A 22338-nucleotide genomic window follows, 5' to 3' on the forward strand; every position below is an offset into this window, starting at 1 on the left:
CTGTTTCAGGAATCAGCGAGGAGCACAGAGTCCAGTGGGGAAAACAGATAATAAATCAAGCGTATAGAACACAGGTCACATTACATAGCAGCAAATGCTAAGGAGATCAAGAGAGCGCAGGAGGGAAGAGGCTGTTTGGGAGTGTGGCGAAGGGGTTGCAATTTTAGCCAAGGAACCAGGGAAGGTCTCGCTGCTCTCTGGTGAAAGTGTTCCAGGCAAGGGAACAGTAAATGCCGGACGTGTTCGAGGAACAGCAAGGAAGCCCATGTGGCTGGAGCAGTGTGGATACCTGGGAGAAGAGTGGAGCCGGAAAGGAGGGGTAGGGTTGCCAGATTTAGCAGAAATCTAAAGACGGAAACCCAAGACGCCCGTTTAAATTTGAATATGGCAGAAGCGATACATAATTGTTTAAGATAAGTATGTCCCAACTATTGCATGGGATATACTGCTCCTGGAAAGGGGACCCACTACTGCCTCAGGGCTATTGTCACCCACCAGGGAACGTCCCCACCCACCCTCTGACTGTCCCCAGCTCTGTGGGGACCCAGGGCTCTGTCCTAAGGCCCCGCATGCTGCCCGGAAGTGTCGCCCTGGCCAGTGTCTGCAGCCCGGAAGGGCCTGCACGGACCATCCTTCTGTTCCCCACCCTCTTCGACTCCGAGCGGTCTTCCACCGCCCCCTCCCCCGACGTTTCCACATTCTTGGTTTCTTGCCGTCTCCGAGTCACCTCTTTCCTCCTCTACTGCCTTCTCCCCACCCCCTCTCTGTCTCTGTCTCTGTCACTGTGTTTATGCATTTCTCCAGGCGTCCGTGCATGAGTGTGCACCTGCACACGCGTGTGAGTGTGCGTGTGTGTGTTCCCATCTCTCCCGCCTCCCCTCTCCCCCCACACGCTCCATGTGCCCCAGAGGGGACCTAACTCATAAACATTTCACAAAGCATGGGCTGTTGTTGGAACCAGGCAGAGATGATGAGCCTGCCTCCAACCTTCCCGGGGACCTAATACCAGTGACCCAGCGGTTGGGTGTCATGTGCTGGGAAAACAACAAGTGGAAATTCACTTGGGGACACGCAGAGACCACAGATCGCTCCCCTTTTTACTATAAGTGAAATTCAGGGTGTTGACTCTCAGGTACTGGGAGTGAGAAGCCCGATGTCAGAGGGAGGGAGGGGCTGATGACACTGGGGCAGGGTCTCAGTCCTGGATCTATCACCCGCACGGTCCCCCTTCTCTGCTCCTGAGGCTCCCCATCTGCAAAATGGGGCTAACAGCGCCTGCCCTGCAAGCTTCCGGGCTCCCCAATGGTAGGAGTTTCAGGCCCAAGCGTTAGACATGTGGTTTCCTTAAGTCCCTGGATGGTGCTGATGTGAAGGTGGGGTTGAGAACCACAGTCATAGGGTCCACGCATTCCCTCACCTAGAGAGATCTCTTTGCCCTCAAAATGGAATGGAATACGATAGGACAGAACAGAACAGAATCGCAAACCCCACTTATCCTTGGCACCTCCTTGCCATAGACCATGGGCACTAGCCGACCCCTTCCTCTCCCTCCTCCCCCCTTTTACCTACGTACCTCCCACCCCTAATCACCTCCTACACCCTCCCTCCACTCTCCTTCTTTCTTCCTTTTTTTTTTTAATTTTTTTTAACATTTATTTATTTTTGAGGCAGAGAGATACAGAGCATGAACGGGGGAGGGGCAGAGTGAGAGGGAGACACAGAATCGGAAGCAGGCTCCAGGCTCTGAGCCATCAGCCCAGAGCCCGACGCGGGGCTCGAACTCACGGTCGGTGAGATCGTGACCTGAGCTGAAGTCGGACGCTCAACCGACTGAGCCACCCAGGCGCCCCTTCTTTCTTCTTTTCAAACACATGAGCTTGTTTCCACCTCAGGGCCTTTGTACTTACTGTCTGTCATCTGCTTGGTCTGCTGTTTCCCCACATGGCAGATTCCTCACTGGGTCTCAGCACAATTCCACCTCCTCCCAAAAGCCCTCTCTGACTGTCCTTCCTAGACTACTGTCTCTCTTGGCCACCCTCTAGCTCCTGACCCTGTTTTATTTTCTTCATGACCCTAATACTACCTAAATTTCTCATGTGTATCATTGGTTCATGTATCGGCCATTTCCGTATAAGCTAGTAAGGACACAGATCTTGTCACTCACCTGCACTGATGCGTCCCCAGTGTCCCAGACCCCAAGAACAGTTCTAGACACATCATAGGAGTTTGGCAATTATTCACTGAATGAATGAGATTCTTTCCAACTATGTTGTTGGTTCCTTGAGTACACATGTGCTTTCTGTGCTCGGAGCAGGGTTTCTCAAGCTCGGCACGCCTGACACGTGGGACTAGGTAATTCTCTGTCGTGGGGACTGCCCTGTGCACTGAAGGATGCTTAGCAGTGTCCCTGTGGCCTCTGCCCACCAGATGCCAGGAGCACTCATCCCCAGCTGTGACAGCCAAAAATGTCTGTGGCCATAGCCAACATCCCAGGTGGGCAGGAGACGGTGAATCGCCCCAGCGGAGAGCCCGTGCCCTGCAGTGTCAGACACATGGCTGGGCACCCAGAGGACTGAAGAGTCCTTGGACCGATTTGAGAAATCAGGCCCCCCCCCCCCCGCCGACGCACGTCCACCTCACAACCAGCAGGTGGCGGCAAAGACCGCTGTCTCACTAGCATGGCGGCCCCCTCCGGGAAAACTTTTCATTTCTCTCCGAGGCGAGGCATGCTAACCGATTTTGCAACTTTGCCGGCTCCCCTCCCCATGGGGCCTTGTGAGCGATCTGCTCAGCCTGCACTTTTCCAGACTGAGACAGGAGGCAGGGCGATGTCCTAAACCCACCAGCAGACAGAAAGCCGAGTGGTGCCGGTGTTGGCTTGGCTCACGGGAGAGAAAGGAAATCATCCTGCCGTCAGGCAGATCTAATTTCCATCCCAGGTGTACCCCTTTCTCTCTTCGTGCCCTCGGGCCAGTTAACTTCGCCTGTCTGTGCCTCAGTCTCCTCTCCTGTATCCTGCCCCGCTTATCTCCATAGTCCCCGCCACCCACCACCGGTTTTGCCCCCCTCCCTCCTCGATCACGCGGCAGCTCAGAGGCCGAGAGCTTGCTCCGGTGGGTCAGCGCCCCCAGCTCCCAGCATGCACCTGTTTGTTGAGTGACTGACTGACAGCATGTGGAAGAGTGCAGGTGCCTAACAAGTACCCAGCAAGGGTCAGCTGTGATGATGCTCACGACACAGGAAGGGGAGGTCATCGTGAAGTGATGCCACACAAGGAGGGTGATGTCACGGTGAGGGTGATGGTGCCATGGTGAGGACGGTGGTAGTGTCATCTCACGACCCCCAAACCTGCACTTACCGAGGAATCTTCTGAATCTTTTACAAGAATAGGTTCAAAACCTCAGCTGTGCGCTGGAACCATCCAGAGAGTTCTCTGCCTCCAGATGCCATCAGAGCAAGGATGCAGCCCGGGGCACAGGGCTTTTAAAAGATGCCCAGGTGATTCTAATGTGTGGTAAGGTGACAATCACCCCTGTCACTTAGCAAATCCTCCAGATTGATGTCATACACACAGTGGTCCCGGGCCAGTAGCATCCCCATCACCCGGGAGCTGGTCAGCAATGTGAATTCTCGGGTCCCACCAGGACCTCCTGACTGGCTCTTTCGGCCCCTGGGGAGGGCAGCCCGCCAGGGGGGTTTGGACACCGAGAAGAGTCTCACATGCTCCGGTGTGAGCAGAGCCACCCCAGGGGATTCAGATATGCGGACACTTTGGGCACCCCCATTCCCATGGGCTGGAAAACCAGGAAGAAAGGAGGGATGGAATGTCCTGGGGGAGGGAGGAAGGGATACAAGGAGTCCCTGAAGATCGTCCCGTCGGCAAACTCCATGGGAGTCTGTCACCTCACATCCTAGGCCCACCCCCAGCACCTACACTGACAAAGGCCCACGTCACCCGCAGACTTATGTTTGCCTAGAAGGAGCCAGGCTTCCCTGGAGAACACTCCATGCCAACAGGCCCACGCAGGTGGGCACCATCCCCCACCCAGACCCACGAAGGCCACACGACAACTAACGCTGTGTCATTACACAAGAGCTGGAAAAGTGTCACCAGGACTTGGTCCACGGCAGACTTCACACTTTGGACAGAAGACCGCGTGTGGGGACAGCAGGGTGGGGTGGGGGGGATACTTTACAACAAACACCTCCCTTCTGGAGGCGTGTTAGAAATGCACAGTTTCCTGAGGTGGCCCCTGCTCACTGTTTAAATGCCAGTGACGACTGAGATGTGCCGATTCCTCGGGGGACCCTGGTTTCCGCATTCCCGGCATGTGTGGACCTCGCCAGCCGTGGGCTTGCGGCCAGGGAAGCAGGCTCAGTCAACACACTCACGTGGAAACTAAGGGCCAAGACAACCACCCAGGAGTTGTTGCTGCATCTGTGAGGATGTTCTCGCCCACCGAGCGCGAACGTGCTCGTCATTCTTCCCTCCCCGGGCGAGTCTGCTAACTGTTCCTTCCTGCAAACCCCAAGCCTGCCGATTCCTCTTCCCGTCTGTTGTGAGCGTGTCGGTGGTCCTCCCCGGCAACAGCGATGAAGCCACACGCAAGGGGACCAGTGCACTGACCACCAGAGGCCCTCAGGCCTTCACGTCCGGGACGATCGTGTGACGTCTCAAAGCACAGGCCCTGATCGCAGAATCTCCGCTCCGAGTGAGCCGGACTTACTCGAGCCCCGGGACTCCGGGCGGGACGAGCACGCACCCGGCTGACTTCAGCAGGACGTGTGTGCACGGCCTGGCTGGTGAGAAGCCCAGACTTCTGCTCTCGTCCCCTACTTTCACACTGCCCCCGCCCCCCTGGGCTCCAGGTCGCAGCACAGCCACCCACAGCAAGCACCCTGCAGCCAGCCGCTAAACCGGCTCAGAGCAGTCGAGGGGAAGGACTGAGTACTGTCCCTGCAGCGAGGAAAACACCACCAGCTCGCTGTGCACCTTTCTGCAGCTCTCCTGACCTCTCTGGTCTCCCGTGTCCTTGGCAAAGAAGGCGAGCCGATCCACTGGGCGGGGGCGTAGGGTGAGGGCTGACGCGAAGGCAGGGGGTGGGGGGGCCTGCGGACGCTGGGAGGCTCCGCTTACGATGAAGGGGGTGCGTTTGTCACTCCAGGTGATGGGGATTCTGCACTCCCGCAGCTCCCTCCGGCCCGCACGGACACACACGTGCACGGACACACAGACGCGCCAGGCCCGGCCGCACACACGGCACGAAGTCGACAGCCGGGTCCGGAGCTCAGTCCACAGTGGCTCTCGGGCTGAGGAGGAGGAGACTGCAGCCCCCCCCCCCCCCCAACGGGTCCCGGCCGCCCCCGGCCAGCCCCTCCCTCCCAGCGGACCAGGTACCCGGGCTCAGACGGCCTGGTCCTGCCTCTGCCTCAGGCTGAGCACACGGGCCGCCACCACGAAGGCCACCCCGGTGAACAGCTCGGTGACGAAGCTGATCCAGCCCAGGGCCAGGGACCAGCCGAAGCGGATGTCCACCTGGTCCAGGAGGGCCTTCTGCTCCAGGAGACACAGTGCCTCCTGGAAGGCGGCGGCCGAGTACGCGATGTAGACGCTCATTCCAGCGAGGGTCACCAAGGCTGCGGGACAGGCAAAGGAGAGCAGATCAAACCCCGGGGCTCTGCCTCTTCCTCCTCCTGCTCCTCCCCCTCCCCCCCCTTTCCCCTCCTCCTCCCCCTCTGCTCCCTTCCCTGTCCCTTCTGCCCTCAAAAGCTCCTGTTAGTCACATCTCAGCTCGTGTTGATTCCAGGACCTCCCAGAGCAGGTCAAACCCCCTGTGGTTTCACAGCACCTCACGGCCCGGCCCTCCGTCACTGCCCAGGTCAGAGGCGCATTTTGCATTTGTGAGATCACTGAGCTGACGTCCACCCCCCGACAACGGGCTATGAGTTCCAGGGGCCTCGTCCTGGATTCCCCCAGCGCCCAGAACAGGGCTGGCACGCGGTGGGCCTCCATAGACCGTGAACTAGGGCAGTGCCGTCCAGGGCCACAGCTGCTGGCTACAGGGGATGACTTAAACCAATTTAAACGAACCCCTCAGCCCTCCCGGGCATCCGCCACACCTCAAGCACCCCACAGCCTGGTTCGAGGCTCCCCCTTGGCACAGCGCGGATCAGACTTCCCACCACTGCAGAAAGTACAACTGGCCAGCGTGGTTTCGAGAATTAGTCACTGAGTGAGCTGTTAACGCCAGTATTGGTAACAGTAGTGGGTGATTGGAGGACACCTGAGCCTCACGATATTTTCACGTCCAGACATTCTTTTTGGGTTTTTTCTTCCATGGACCCCAGGTGTGTGCATCACCTCTGTTCTTGTTTTGTTTTGTTTTGTTTTGTTTTGTTTTCAAGGAGGGAGGCCTTACGCTCCCAGCCTCACGCTGGACCCCATCTTTGAAAGCCTCTGGTCTGCCAGACCACAGGGATGACAGGCATTGCCCATTTTTTAAGCAAGCATCAAGCAGGATCTGTCAGGACATCAGAGAGACATGAAGACCAAGGGTCTCCGGCCAACCCACAGCCCTCAAGCGGAAGCTGTCAGCGTCTTCTGTGAAACCAGGAAAGCAATCCTGAGGATCTGCCCCTGCCCTCTGCTTCTCTCTTGGGGCCACAGACCCAGGGACCCTGGGCCAAAACCATTCACCCCACCCAGCTATGTGGACAGAATGTCACATATGGACATCCCCATGTCACAGATGGGGAAACCGAGACCCAGAGAGGGAATGGGACGCCTGCCCCACCCACCCCTGCCGAGGGTTCATGCACATCCCCTTCCGAAGCCCGCGCTCCACGCATGGGGGCACCTACCTCCAAAGAGGAAGAGGGTCCCCGTGAGCAGGAGGAGGATGGAGACTCGAAGGAGGAAGCTCAGAAACCCCGTCATCCCCCCAAAAACCATCAGGATAAGGCTGAGCGGCAGCAGAATCACAAATGTCCCGTGCATGGCTTAGAAGAGAAAGGAGGACAGCGGGCAGAGGAGGGTTAGCAACACCCTGCAGTCAATCAACAAACACTGTGCACCACCTAGGGGCCAGGCCCCAGGTGCTGCGAGCAAAAATTAACAGCGTTGTTACTACCGTGTCAAGACCTCACTCTTTTTCATGGCTGAGTAATATTCCCTCGTCTAAATGAAGTTAAGAGAAAGACACATACCATCCGATTTCACTGATGTAGAATCTAAAAGACAAGTGAATGAGCAAACAGAAAACAGACACTTTCATGCCCAGAACAAACTGGTGGCTACCAGAAAGGGGGGGGGTGGCGGGACAAGTGACATAAAGGGAGTTAAGAGGTACACACTCCCAAGTATAAGATAAATGAGTCACTGCATGGGGACTACAGTCATTAATACAGTAGTAACGTTGTATGGAGACAGATGGTGACTACACCTGTCATGATGAGCACTGAGCATCATGTACAGAATTGTCAAATCCCTATGTACCCCTGAAACTAATATATTTTTAAAAACTTTTTTATTGTTTATTTATTTTTGAGGGAGAGAGAGACAGAGTGTGAGTAGGGGAGGGACAGAGAGAGAGGGAGGCACAGAATCCGAAGCCGGCTCCAGGCTCTGAGCTGTCCGCACAGAGCCCGACGCGGGACTCGAACTCACGAACTCTGAGATTGTGACCTGAGCCGAAGTAGGATGCTTAACCGACTGGGCCACCCAGGCGCCCCTCCCCCGACACTAATATAATGCTGTATGTCAAGCAAGCACCCCAGTGGTTAAAACGATGGACTTGAGAGCCAGATGCTCTGCATCTGAATTCAGGCTGACTATGGGGCCACGGGCATGTCACTTAACTCCACAGAACCTCCCTGTCCACATCTGTGAAACGGAGGCAGTAATATGGGATTCACAGTATTACCATAAGGACGGCGTGCGTGAAGATGATGGGGCAGCGCAGGAAAGTGTAAACCATGTGGTAAGTACTAGATAGATTGTGACCTTGCCAGTAATAACAATGATGGAGACAATAATCCGGTCCGACACCCACTGTGACCAGATCACCTTGTCTTCAACCCTCTAAATGCTACCAGCCCTGGCAAATCAAGGAAACAAGACCGACCTCCCTTCTTCCCTCCCTCCCTCCCTCCCTCCTTCCTTCCTTCCTTCCTTCCTTCCTTCCTTCCTTCAGGAAAAGTCTTGGGCCAGAACCTGTAAGATCTGTGGCCCTGTATGGCATTGCCTCCAGACTATGGCTGGGAAGGGAAATCATTTCTCGTTTAGAAATTAATGAGGTTTCCTGGGGCGGGTTCAGCCCGGCGGCACGGCGTGTGAGTTTCCCCAGACACACCGCAAGCTGACTTGACGTACACGTTCAATTAAATGTCTGGGTAAGAACAGGCTTCCTGTGGGAGAGTTGTAAAATCTCCTGCTGAAGTTTGGCTGAGCTTCTTGTGGGGTGTGAGCGTGTGTGTGTGTGTGTCCTAGTCTTTGTTATTTCCAGAGCCACAGACGTGGGGCATGAATATTGATTCTGAGTTCTGTTCCCCTTAGAAATGTATCCACTTCTGGGGAGGCTGGGTGGCTCAGTCAGTTGAGCATCCAACTTCAGCTCAGGTCATGATCTCATGGTTGGTGGGTTCGAGCCCTGCGTCTGGCTCTGTGCTGACAGCTCAGAGCCTGGAGCCTACTTCAGGTTCTGTGTCTCTCTCTCTCTCTCTCCCAGAAGTAAATAAACTTAAAAAAAATTTTTTTTAAGATCCTGAACTTAATTACATGTACAAGGACACTGTTTGCAAATAAGGTCACATCTCCACGGACCAGGGGTTAGGACATGGACGTATCTTTCTTTTTTGGGGGGAGAGGGGGTGACACCTTCCAATCCAGTACAGTGTTTATGGTAGCAGCTCAACAGATAGTAGCCAAGATTACTACATAGAATTAATAATAATCATCATAAATGTTGACAGGTCATTGTTTTATCAAGGGCAAATGTGTGTCCAAGGGCAAGAGACCTTTCAATATAGAAGTGCTTTGTGGCAAGTAAAGAGAAGAGCAAATACAGAAAGAGGCAAAAATGTTCATGCCAAGGAAAAGATTATTGTGATCATCCTGTTTTCACACTGTTCAAAGAACTGCTCACTGGGAAAACCAGGCTTCCAATTCCACAATGCCAGCGAGGTCAGGCAGCCCCAGGGTGGTTACCCAAGTAATAGTCGTGCTCTTAAAGAAAGCAGAGACACAACTCTCTCCAGAAATATCCGAGGCACTGGCAAAAGAAGAAAATCTCAGGAACCATCTCCCAAAGGGGGAAATGTCACACTGACTTTATTTTCAAACCTTGTCAAAGTGACGCTGAGCCCCAGGAAGGGCTCAGAGATATTCAGTCCTACCGTGCCTGGTAAGGAAGTGAATTTTTTTTTTTAATTTGAAGGAAAAATAAGATTAAAAGAGAGAGGGAGGCAAACCAAAAGAGACTCTTAAATACAGACAACAAGCTGAGGGCTGATGGAGGGGAGGTGGGTTGGGGATGGGCTAGATGGGCGATGGCCATTAGGAGGGCACTTGTTGGGATGAGCACTGGGTGTTGTATGTAAGTGATGAATCACTAAATTCTACTCCTGAAGTCATTATTACACTATATGTTAATTAAATTGGATTTAAATTTTTTAAAAATTTTTACATATTTGTCCTTGAATCTGTTGTGACCACACACAACTCGGTCCTTTTGAGAACAGGGATGACATCGTGCAACCCAAGATGCATTACTGTGATGTGGGCAAAGCAGGGCTCTACAAGCAATGACCTGGGTTCAATTCCCGACTCTACCTGTACCCAGGTGAATGTCATTGTCTCCCAAAAGCCTGCTTCCTCTCCTGTCCGTTGGACCAAGGGCTTTGACTTTGCCAAGCTGTTAATGAGCGCCAAGTGTGAGAATAACTGTTTCCTTCTTGCCCTCCAGCATCCTGGGCTCCACCAGGTAAGAACTGTGATTCCCATTTCACAGATGAAGAAAGTGAGGTTCAAGACACGCAGGTCAGTTGCTCAAGGTGGAGCAGCGGAGATGGAACAGCCAAGGAGGCTGACAAAGGGGTGGTAAGATGGGCGTTTCACCCAGTCTGGGGATTAGGAAGGTCTCTCAGGGATGCAAAAGAGGTCTGGACCTAAGGTCAGATGAGAAGGCGTGGGGGCAGGCGTTCCTGAACGAGGGGACAGAAAGCGCCAAGTCCACGAAGCCGGAGTTATCTGGAAGCATCCGCACATCCCAGCTCTTGCAGCTGGAGAGCCAGGGGGGGCTCACCAAGATCCCAGGAGCCATGCTAAGGAGAAATCCAACCACCCGGGGGCATCCTCCTGGGGCTTGCTCTATAGCAAACACAACAACATTGTTCTTCCAAGAAACGAAGACAAGAGCAGTGTGGCCACCACCTCAACCCCTCCTTCGTCCTCTCCTCCCCAGAGCGAACCTCTTGTCAATGCTTGGATGTACATACTTCCGGTCTTCTTTCCATATGTTTACGTATCTTCCTAGGTATTCACCTGTCTCTCTAATTCTAAAGGGCACCCTTCAATCTGAAAACATCATGTGTTGGACCTTCCACAGCACCTCACAATTACAATGGCCGTGTTGCTTCCTTTCCTAATGGCACGTAAATAAAGGTGCATCTTATTGTTTTTGGCCGTACTCATAGCAAAGAGATCGTGTTGGGAATAGCATCACATTACCCATAACACTCTGGAACTTGCTTTATTCACTCCACGGTATTTCTTGGCGTTTTATCCACATTAGTATACTCTTCTTTACGGATTTACATCATCTTCCGAAGAATAAACATACCACAGGCAGACACGTAGCATATCTCCACCCATGAGCACTGAGATCGTACCTTGTTCTCTGCTGTTACAAACACGGTTTGGGTGAGCCTCTTCTTAGAGACCTTGTAGTAGGATCCCAAGAAATGGAATCACTTCGAATATGAATCTTTTGTTTCCTTGTTCGTTTATTTTTTTTTAATTTTTTTTAATTTTATTTTTTTTATTATATGAAATTTATTGTCAAATTCGTTTCCATACAACACCCAGTGCTCATCCCCAAAAATGCCCTCTTCAATGCCCATCACCTACCCTCCCCTCCTTCCCACCCCCCATCAACCCTCAGTTTGTTCTCAGTTTTTAAGAGTCTCTTATGCTTTGGCTCTCTCTCCCACTCTAACCTCTTTTTTTTCTTTTTTTTTCCTTCCCCTCCCCCATGGGTTTCTGTTAAGTTTCTCAGGATCCACATAAGAGTGAAAACATATGGTATCTGTCTTTCTCTGTATGGCTTATTTCACTTAGCATCACACTCTCCAGTTCCATCCACATTGCTACAAAGGGCCATATTTCATTCTTTCTCATTGCCACGTAGCACTCCATTGTGTATAGAAACCACAATTTCTTTATCCATTCATCAGTTGATGGACATTTAGGCTTTTTCCACAATTTGGCTATTGTTGAGAGTGCTGCTATAAACATTGGGGTACAAGTGCCCCTAGGCATCAGCACTCCTGTATCCCTTGGGTAAATTCCTAGCAGTGCTATTGCTGGGTCATAGGGTAGGTCTATTTTTAATTTGGGGGGAAACCTCCACACTGTTTTCCAGAGTGGCTCCTTGTTCGTTTAAAGTGTATACTTGACTTTCAACAGGCACCCCAAGAGGCAGCCAAGAGGGCCTTTGTGCCCGGAGATGCTGAGACCCTCCTGCCTACCACACAGCTATGCATAAGTCACACTGAGAATTTCCCCCTGGATTCAGGCAGCCTCTGAATGCCATTATGTCCCCAATCCCTTTCTTTCTGTCCCCCACCATCTCTACTCTTGAAATCTGCACGAAGCCTCATGGGAGGGCTGGTTTTAATTTTCCACACCGCTGCAACAGCTGGGTTCCCAGAAGGACTGGAGATCCAGTCTTGTGATTTTTCCAACATCACCTCCTCAGAGGACAAGCAGGCCAGGCCTCTGGCCCTCCGTCCAGCTTCTGCCCCTGCTGTGCTGTGTTGGGCGAGGCGTTTGGCCTCTCCGTGTCTGATGCATTTGGCTGTAGGAGGATCAGTCTGACCTTTTTCCTGGCTCTTCGGAGATGCAGCCAAAGTAAGGAACAGGAAGGATTTGAGGTGTGTGTAAGAAGCACTTTCTGGGGGCACCTGGGGGGCTCAGTCAGTTGAGCATCTGACTTCGGCTCAAGTCATGAGTTCGAGCCTCATATCGGGCTCTCTGCTGTCAGCATGGAGCCCACCTCAGATCCTCTGTCCCCCTCTCTCTGCACCTCCCCCACTCACGCTCTCTCTTTCTCTCTCAAAAATAAAAAATAGAGGGGCGCCTGGGTGGCTTAGTCGGTTAAGCGTCCGGCTTTGGCTCAGGTCACGGTCTCACAGTTCGTGGGTTCCAGCCCTGCGTTGGGCTTTGTGCTGAAAGCTCAGAGCCTGGAGCCTGTTTCAGATCCTGTGTCTCTGTCTTTCTCTGCCCCTCCCCAGCTCATTCTCTCTCCCTCTCAAAAATAAATAAACATTAAAACCTTTTAAATACATAAAAGAAGAAAAAACCAGACCCGCTTTCCACGCTGTCTCCAGAAACACCGGCCTTCCAGCTGTCTCTGGACCTCCCCCACCACCCCAAATCTACTGCACAGCTCTGCTCATGCTAAGCCTCCTGGTAATCTCGATCTGATTCCTTGTCAGAAGAGGCGGTGTAGGATGGGTGGGGACTCTGAATCCAGGAAAGAGCCAATGGCTCCTCTTCTGGACTCCGATGGCCTCGGGCTCAGCACGCGCACATTACGTGGGAATCGTACTCAGTGTCGTCTCCTTCTCAAAGGGTAGCAACGGCCTGGATTCAATTCCCAGACCTACCTGCTACTGTGCAAACTTTGATAACTTACCTAACCTCTCTGTGCTTCAGTTTCCTCATTTGAAAAGTGAGGGTGATAACAAAAGTTCCTGCCTTGTGAGGCTGTCGTGAAGATTAAGCGAGGTGATATAATGCAAAGCGCTCAGAACAGCATCGGGCACACGCGACTGTTCCATAAATGTTGGCTGTTCCCTGTCCTTCAACCACTCCACGGAAAGGTGACCCTGCCTCATTCCCTTTGTACACCTGCTACTATTTGAAACAAGTTTACGTTTATTTAGTCGCTGGCCCGTGTGTTTATCATCTGCCTTCTGCGCTAGACTCTAAACTCTGTGTGAGACGCACCTGTCTCCTCGTGTTCTAGCCCCCCGCCCATCTAGCCCAGTGTGAGAAGGAATACTTACGGACTAAGTCTCTAGTGATTAGCTCCATTTTACAGACGAGAAGCCTGAGGCTCAGGGAGGCAATGCGACTTAGAGCAGGAGGAGGCGACATTAATTGAGCTCCCACTATGCATGGTGTCACTATGCTGCTTTGCTTATGTGATCTCATTCCATCTCAAAGCAGCCCATTTATGGAAGCAGGGGACCTGCCAGAAGTCACACAGCTGGTCAGATATGGGGGCCCCCCCTCTATGACAGGACTGGCCCTGCTCCTATCCCAAGTTACAAGCGCCGACTCTGCCCGGCCAATCACCACATCCCATCCCCTCGGCCACAATGATTGGCTCAGACCTGGGCTTGTGATCCAATGTGGCCCAATGAGAAGCCTATTTGGAAGTTTCTGCAGACTTTTGGGAAACAGAGAGCCTCCTGCCGCTTGGGTTGCTGAGACTGGAGAGGACTTGTTGAAAACAGGACCCAAACAGAAGCAAAGCGCAGAGAGGAGAAGAAAGAAATTGAGTCTAGCTCTCTGGATCCCAGCACACTTGAACTTTTCAAGCGGACCAAGAATTCCTCTTCTTGTTTAAACAAGGATGATTTGTGTTTCACCAAAAGACTCCTGGCTGATGCAGCTAGCCTGGTTGTTTCTAGATTATGGCTCTTTTCTCGACACGGTATGCAATCTGACGAGCCCCCCCCCCCAAAAAAAAAAATAATTCCAGTCCCTGGCCAAGCAACCAAACCCATGTCAACCCCAGAGCTAATGTGGAAGACAAAACATCCAAGCAAGGTGGGGTTTTAGCAGGCGCTGGAGTGGTCTGCCTGCTTGGGTTTCCTTGCAGGAAAAAACCCAAGACTCCTTCCCCAGACACTCCCACTGGGATTTGTCTAGGAAGCTGACTCGGAGAACGTGCTGCTTTGACAACTGTCCTGTCTCGTCTACGACCTCAAAAGCAGGTCCTCGAAGGAAAGGAACATCTTCACATAACAAAAGAGCTTGGCCAAGATTCACGGTTCATTCTGGGGATAAAGGGAGTCTGAGAAAAGGCTCTTTCTGGGGGTGGTGTGCAACGAACATGCGGTCTGAAGGGGCAGCCTTCGTGGTGTAGCAGCAACTCCGACTCAAGGTGAACTCAAGGAGCACAGGCACCGCTGAGGCTCCTCAAACGCACCCGCCCATCCCATCCTCCCCGCATCCTCATGAAGAGAGATGGCTGGTATGCCCACTTTGCCAATGAGGGAACTGAGGCTCAGAGAGGTTAAGACACCTGTCCCAAGAGCACAGAGTGTCCTGCTAAAGGTCTGGGCTGGCATTTGACACCCACCTCCCTCACGCCAAGGCCAGGAACTCTTGATTATTCTTGAAATGATGCTCTAGGAACACCGAACATTGATTCTGCTCTGTCTGGGGCTGAAGACAGAGTTCCCTCATCTCCCACATATTTCAAGGGTCTAGGGGACATCTCCTTCACTGGGACCTTATGCAGTGGGACTGGGTTCTATCATCTCATGAGAGCCAACAGCTAAGTTTTGGGGATTTTGGGGAGCCAGTTGACATCATGTTGACAGCTTGAAACATCTACACCACAGAAATCGGCAAATGCTTCAAATCAAACCAGGAGACTCCCTCCTTCCCCAGAAAGACCATTGTTAACTCTTTCCCGGCACACCACCAGACTTCGGAGAAAGGGTCTGTTTCACTGACATATTTATTAATTTATGTTCCACTTCTAACATACTATAATATACTCATTCTCACCCCTGCTCAGCAAATCTTGGCTTTGACCCCACTCCATGCCAGGTTCTGTGCTAAATATTGGGCATCAAGCTGAGGCAAGACAGACATGGCCCCTGCCCTCATGTTTTCATGGTCTAATGAGGGAGCCAGACTTTGACTCAAAAACTGTCACAAAACCTGTGCTATGAGTAGAAGCTGAGCAAGTCAAGCTGGCAGGACAGGAGCAGGGAGAGTTCAGGCAGAGGAAATAGCACGTGCAAAGTCCCAGCGGCAGGAGGAAATTTAGCACATTCTAGCCGGAGAAAAAGAACAAGGGGGAGAAGGGAATTGGAGAGGCACCCTGGCCAGTGACTTCAGCTTTGTCCCCAAGCCTCAACAAGCCTACCCAGAGCTACTCACATTTCTCAGGGTCTATGGAGCTTAGCCCTCATTGCCTCATCAGATTGTTTCTATGGTACCTCCCTGAAAAATGAAGGCAATAATGGAGATGATACTAACTCCATAGCACAGCAGGTGCACATTAAATGAAAACATAGATGGAAAGCATTTAGCTCCATGTCTGGTCCACTGCGAGTCTCGGTGAACGAACTGAACTATTATGTTCATTTCCCCTGGAGGGAGGGGGCTGCTCTCTGCCCCTTGATTGCCTTTCTTGAATCATTGCACAAATCCAAGCGCTTGTTCTCAGCACTGAGGATACAAATAAGGCTGACACGGGGCGTGCCTTCGGATCTATGGGCTAAGATCTCTCTTTTCAGCATTCAGGTCCCCAGGCTGGTTTAGGTGTCTCTTCCACCCCGCACCCCCGCTGCTTGTCACTCTGAAACGTGACTGTGCATTTCTACATCTGTCGCCGCAGCTAGTATGTGAGCTCCTGGAGGGCATGACCTAGGTCTTAATTGTCAGCATGATGCCTGGCACATAGAAAGCCTGTGATGAACGTTTGTCGAATGAGTTCTAAACCACACGATGCAACCTGTGGAGCAAGAGAGGCCCGGCCCCTGCCCCTCACTCCCCTCCCCTCCCCTCCCCGGCCCGGTACCGGAGCGCCCCCTCCGCAGCGCCCTGGCCCCGCTCTTTGGAGGAGAGCCCCAAACCTGGCGTCCAGACCCGGGATTCTCCCCCGATCCCCAACCTCCCGGGACTCACTGAGAAGTTGCCGGCTTGAGTCGCTGACGGTCACGTTTTCCTGCCAGAAGGGGTTCATCAGCGGCGCACACGGGCTCTGGACTAGATGGGGCGGAGGAATCAGAGGCTGCGGGCCCGGAGCGGGGACCCCAGCCGGTGGCCTCGCCCCCCCGCGCCCACCCTGGCTGCCGCCCCGGGGGAGGATCGTGCGGAGCCCGGAGCAGCTGCGGCCGGAACCAGCCCCGCTCTGCAGCCCCCCGCCCACCTGGCCCGGGCCCAGACCCCCCGTTTTGTGCCTTGGGGCGGCGGGGGGTGGGTGGGGGGCAGGGGAACAGCTGCGAGCCCGGCAACAGGTCCCCGGCGGGCGCGCACCGCGCAGGGTCCCCGCGCTCAGCCTCACCTCGGCAGGTGCGCCAGAGGCCGGAGTGCGAGCTCAGGGGTTCGAGCTGGCTGCGGTTGGCGGCCCCCGCCCGGCCCCGCACGCCCGGGCCGCCCCGCTCCAGCCGCTCGGTGTCAATGATGTACCAGAAGTCCGTGCTGATGGCGGCCGCCAGGAGCACGAAGCTGAGCGCCCCGGTCAGCGCCGCCGCGCCCGCCAGCGCGCCCAGGTGCACCCGCATGGCGCAGCCGGGACCGCCGCCCGCGGCTCCCAGCTCCGGCTCCCCAGCCTCGGGACTCGGAGCCGCGCGGGCCTGCCGTCCGCCAGCCCTCCCTCCGGCCCTGGCTCCGCCCTCAGACCCTCACCTGCGCCCGCGGACCTGCCAGCGCCCCTCCCTCAACCGCCCCGGCCTCGCGGAGCCACCGCCACTCTCAGACCCCGCACCTGAGACCCCGGCCTTCCACCTCCGCCTTCAGACCCCCATCCGAGCCCTCATCCCTCCCCTTGGACCTCCCCCGCCTCGCTGGACCCCACCCCAGCCCTCCACTCCCATCCCCTACTTTCCTCCCAGGCTCTCTTCCCTCTGTCTGGCCGTCACCCAGTCTGCCCTGCCTGGCCCTTTCCGCCCCAGCCCTCCCGGCTCTCCCCACTTCCAGCCACACGTGCTCGGGGCCTTCCCACGGCTCCCCCTCCGGTCCCCCGTCCCTCGTCCAGACAAGTACGGAAGTTCTCGGTGGCGGACTGCAAGAGGGCAGCCCTCCCACAACCTGGGAGGAAGGCGGCGGGGCCTCGCCGGCCTGGCAGTCTTCAACAGCCCCTCTTCCTCCAGCTCCAATACACTTCGTCCAAAACCCACCTCTGGTTGGTATTTCTAGGTCGACTGCAGAGGCAAAAGGCGGGCCCGTTTTTCATGAAAGCTTTTTAAAGCGATGGGCTAGGCCAGGTGCTCTGAGTCTATCGCCTCCCCTGCCTCTTCGCGGAAGACCTCCATCACTGCCACCACCATCACCGCCACCGTCATTATCACCACCATCACCATTCTTTTTTTTTTTTTTAATTTTGTTAACGTTTATTTATTTTTGAGACACAGAGAGACAGAGCATGAAGAGGGGAGGGTCAGAGAGAGGGAGACACAGAATCTGAAACAGGCTCCAGGCTCTGAGCGGTCAGCACAGAGCCCGACGCGGGGCTCGAACTCACGGACCGCGAGATCATGACCTGAGCCGAAGTCGGACGCTCAACCGGCCGGCGCCCCGCCAACCTCTTCTTTATCAGCACCATCATCCTTATGAATTCCACCACCTTCTTCACCACCATAAAACCTTTCATTCTTTCAAGAAATACCTCTTGAGTGCCTACTATGGGCCAAACACTATAGCTTATGTTAACGTAGGCATGAGCAACCCAAACAGCCCCTGCCATTGAGAAGTGCATGGTGTAGGCTTCTCAGCCTTTTCAACGCAGGACACAAAGAGGAAATAATGCTATTTGTGTCGCACGCCCAGGTCATTGGATGAGGATTCTGGCTGCTGGAGGTGACCATCCTTAGGACCTGCAGCTCTCCCGTGACACACTCTTGAAGAAACATTGTGCCAAGACTCTGCAACTGATAAACTGGAGAGAGAATCATTCAACAGAGTGTCCTTAGAACAGGGTGCCATGGGAGAAAGGAACAGGAGGAGGTCGTGTGGATTTGGAATCTAGGAAGTGACACGGGCACTGACACGTGAAGCATGGCAAGGCATTTCACGCCCAGGACGTGCCTTACACAAAGGGTTTAGTATATTCTAGAAAAACCAAAAGAAGAGTAATCAGACAAGAACATAGTGAGAGAGAAGCTACTGGAGGGAAATGAGGTTGGGGTACAGGTAGGGGCCAGGTCACTGCAGTCCGGAGGCCATGATGGAGCGTTGGGATCCTAGCTGCAGCCACTGAATGGGTTTGGGCAGAGAACTGAAACTTGAATTTACATTTTTTTTTTAAATGTCATGCTCCACGCAGACTTTGGCACGGAGCAGAGACCATAGGGAGAGGCAGGAAGGGCAGCAAGGAGGTCAGTGACGAGGACGTAGCCGTAGAAGCAACAAGAGCTGCTGGCGGCTTGGGCGTGGGTGGTGATGGCGTACACAGACAGTGAAGTGAATAGATAATTTGAAAATTCTGATGAGGGCAGAGCTGGTAAGACTTGGGGACGGACAGGTCAGGAACCAGTGTTTCCCTCGTTACTTTATTCTCCTTACCAACACCATCCTGACCCCCATCATTGGTATCTGCACCTTCGTCATCCGCAGCACCTGCACCCTGAACAGCACGACCGCCAGCAAGACCACACCCTCCCCTTGACTGTGCACACCTTTCCACTCGGTCACTGCCTCCACCACTGCCTTGATGAGGACTGGCCTTTCCCACAACCATCCCCAAAAGAAGCCTTTGCTTTCAATGCATCCCACTGTCGCTGTTGCCCTCGCTTGCAACATCATGAGATCAGCCCTCCCCTGTTCCATCAGCACTTGGGAGGCAGGATGGAGGTGAAATTCAGTGAGGCTGGTCCCAGGCCCCCCAGTGGTGTCTTTAACGTTAAATCTCTTCTCTCTCTCTCTCTCTTTCTGTTGCTGTTCCCCTCTCTCTTGGCTTCATTCTTATGCAGACTCTCACTTGTTGGACCCCAGGGGTCCAGATGAGTGACCCCAGCCAAAAGAAAGAATCTCTTTTTCAATGGTGCCAGGCAAATTTCCAACATTGAAGCTGATCTCCCCATCTCTGACTCATCTCTGTGGATAGGAGGGATAAAATGCCATGGTGGCCAAGCCCAGATCACCTGTCCTTTCCTGGACCCAAGGTAAGGTGGATCAGTTTCCCCCCAACATTTGGGCTAAGAGGGGTCACGGCTATCCAATGCAGCAAGTAAAGTCAAATTTGAATTTCAGATAAACAATGAGTAGATATATAGTACAAGTATGTACCATGCAATACTTGGAATACACACACACACACACACACACACACACACACACACACACACAAATTGTTGTTTTCCAACCTGAAGTTCAAATTTAACTGAGCATCCTGTATCTCATCTGGGAAAAATCAGGTAGCTTCCCAAAGGAAAACCAAGGTGCGGTTACCGGAACCAGGAGAAGACCAGCCCAGAAGATGCCCCCTCCGCCCAGCCTGTTCCTGTGTCTTCACCAGGTCTCACTTTCCTCAACCCCAAAAGGAGGACTTCTTCCAGGCCCCTTTATACGGATAACTTGGTTGGTTTTCATCACTCTGTTGTTCCTGAGAATTTTAATATAATCTACCTAACTGTGCTCAGTCACTCTTAAAAAAAAAAAAAAAAAAAAACACTAATGTTTTTCAATAAATAGGGAAAGGGGTGAAGCACATCAGACACTGGATGATATCATTACTCAGCCAGTCAACTGAAGAGGCATGATAACATTGGAAGGCTCCTGAGGCAGAATCCAAACAAACCACAGCATTTAGAATTAAAGCCACACCGGGCACCATGCTGGGTCTGGGAGTGGCAGAGAACAACATCAGAGACGGGGCTTCAGAGGTTGATTTTGAGTCTTAGATCAGCATCTTACAGGCCCTGAGAGCCCAGACAAGGTGCCTTCCTTCTCTGAGCCTCAGTTTCCTCAGCTGTAAAATGGGGGTACTCCTACCTACCAGTCCCAGAAGGGGCACTATGAGGATGGGATAAGTGGGTGAGGTTGGTGGATGTAAAAGCACTTTGTAACCTCTGCAGAGTCAGAGCAATGTTACCATTAGTATGTGTGGAAAGCACTTTGAGATGGGGGTGGGAGGGACTGCAATTTAAGAATGTAAGGGAAAAAATTTTTTTAATTTTTTAGAGCGTATTTATTTTGAGAGAGAGAGAGAGAGAGAGAGAGAGAGAGCATGAGCAGAGGAGGGGCAGAGACAGAGGGAAAGAGAGAGAATCCCAAGCAGGCTTTGAGCTATCTGCGCAGAGCCCAATCCCATGGACTGGGACATCACACCCTGAGCTGAAACCAAGAGTCGGAGGCCTAAGTGACTGAGCCACCCAGGCGCCCCAAGGAGGAAATGTTTTAAAAGAAAGAGAAGAAGGGCAGAAAGGAGGGAGGATGTCAGGACGTCAAGAAGAAAGGTTACGTCTCATGACAAAGCTCCAGGCTTCATGGGCAAGGACGCATTTTGTATTTAGTGGATTCTGGATTCATGCAGCTCTGCTGGCCTGAGGCCCTGACTGCCTCGCCAGCCTCACACGCCCAGGCTTTGAACATGTGACATTCTTCCCTGCCTCTGGGTCCTCACATGTGCCGTTCCCTTTAACTGGAACACTCTTACCTCCACTTTTTTTTTTTTTTTCTTGCTTGGTCTCGAAAATTACTTCTCTGGGGAGAAGCTGACACCCCAGCTTGGGTTAAAGGCTCTTACGATATGCCAGTCCAGGTGTGATGAATGTCCCGCCATATCCTGTCCTGCACTCGGGTTCCTAGTTCATGCCTACAGCATCCTGCTATACACACCCAGCAACTCCCCACGTATGGACTTTTCTCCCCGGGTGTGAAGGGCTGGAATTGCGGGCAGGTGAAGGCCCCCAGGACAGCCAGCTCTCTCAGCCTCAGAGGAGGAGAAAGCTGTGAGGTTCCCAGGGCAGGTGAGCCCCACCCTCCTCCCCACTTGTACCACTGTGTCCTAGCATCACCCCCCAAAATAAAATTACTTGCCCTCAAATCTCTATTTCAGGGTCTGCCTCAAAAGAAACCCAACCTGAGACATGCACTGAGACTCTCGAGTAGTAATCAATGACCAACGATGAAGTCATTTGCTACCTGTCTGCCTGCTCCTTTGGACACTTGGGCAGTACGGTAGATACTATAGGATAGCTCATTCAACACCACCCTGATCCAACTCCCCCTTCACATTCCAGCCAGTGGTGGCCACGTGACAAAATTCTGACCGACAAGGTAGAAGTAGAGTCTGTTAGGAAGGTGAGCCCCAAGGTAAGAAAAAAAAAAAGACCTTGGGAGGAGAAGGCTTTTGGTCCTCTTGGAATACAGATGTGATATCTGGAACTACAGCAGCCATCTTGCAGCCATGGGATAAACCTCCTTGCAGGTGGCAAAACCAAGAAGATACAGAGTCACAGTCTCCGATAGCATTGTTGAATGGCTGCCCCATCCTTGAACTGCCTACCTCCAGAATACTCTCAGATGATAAAAATAAGACCCGATCTGTTGAAGCCGCCATTTCAAGATTGTCTGTATTTGCAGCTGAATGTTTTGTGAACCTATGCAGACAGGGATTACGTTGGTTCCACCCAGTGCATATTACTGGCTTTTAGGCTTATGCATAATACACAGTAGACGTGCAATGCAGATTTGTTGATTTAATAAATGAATTCCACCCAAAAGTCTCTTCCTGCAAGCATGGAGTTTATTTTGTGTGACAAACCCGTAAGGAAGAAGCTCAGGGCTGTAGACACATAGCCAGAATATCTGTGCAGTTATTAAGATTGTGATTCTAGAGAGAAATGGGCTCTTTATTAAATCGCATGAGGTGTTCTACTGGCCAACTGGAGTCCACACACCTGACCTGCTCATAACCATCTAAGTGCAAAGCCTCCATCTGTCCATCAGAGACATCAACGAGCTGGTTACCACTCTTCCTATCCTATACGATGTAATTAGCTTCCAATGAAAACGGATCAGTAACCCACTGGTCTAATTTCCCCATTACATCCCAGCATGAAGGCAGGCTGCCTTTTCTCTCCATTTCAGGGAACATCTTCCCAAATCGGAATAAAACTTCCTTGGCTAGACAGAAGCTGCTTCCAGAA

The 22338-nt window shown here is 52.9% G+C and overlaps 1 protein-coding gene and 1 long non-coding RNA gene across 2 annotated transcripts; one reads left to right on the forward strand and one right to left on the reverse strand.

Moving 5' to 3' along the window:
• Positions 1-1854: 1854 nt before the first annotated feature.
• TMEM114 (transmembrane protein 114) lies at positions 1855-16967 on the reverse strand. Its single transcript, XM_027043119.2, has 4 exons — positions 16533-16967; positions 16154-16234; positions 6862-6999; positions 1855-5637 (listed from the first exon to the last, which is right to left on the reverse strand). The coding sequence occupies exons 1-4, from the start codon at positions 16750-16752 to the stop codon at positions 5405-5407; spliced, it is 672 nt and encodes a 223-aa protein (XP_026898920.1). The 5' UTR covers positions 16753-16967; the 3' UTR covers positions 1855-5404.
• LOC113594876 (uncharacterized) lies at positions 16938-19979 on the forward strand. The gene is made up of 3 exons (XR_003415353.2): positions 16938-17372; positions 19159-19350; positions 19603-19979. It is a non-coding gene; the product is annotated as an uncharacterized LOC113594876 (long non-coding RNA).
• The last annotated feature ends 2359 nt before the right edge of the window (positions 19980-22338 follow it).

This window comes from Acinonyx jubatus, chromosome E3, assembly GCF_027475565.1.
Source record: "Acinonyx jubatus isolate Ajub_Pintada_27869175 chromosome E3, VMU_Ajub_asm_v1.0, whole genome shotgun sequence".
Taxonomy (NCBI): Eukaryota; Metazoa; Chordata; class Mammalia; order Carnivora; family Felidae; genus Acinonyx; species Acinonyx jubatus.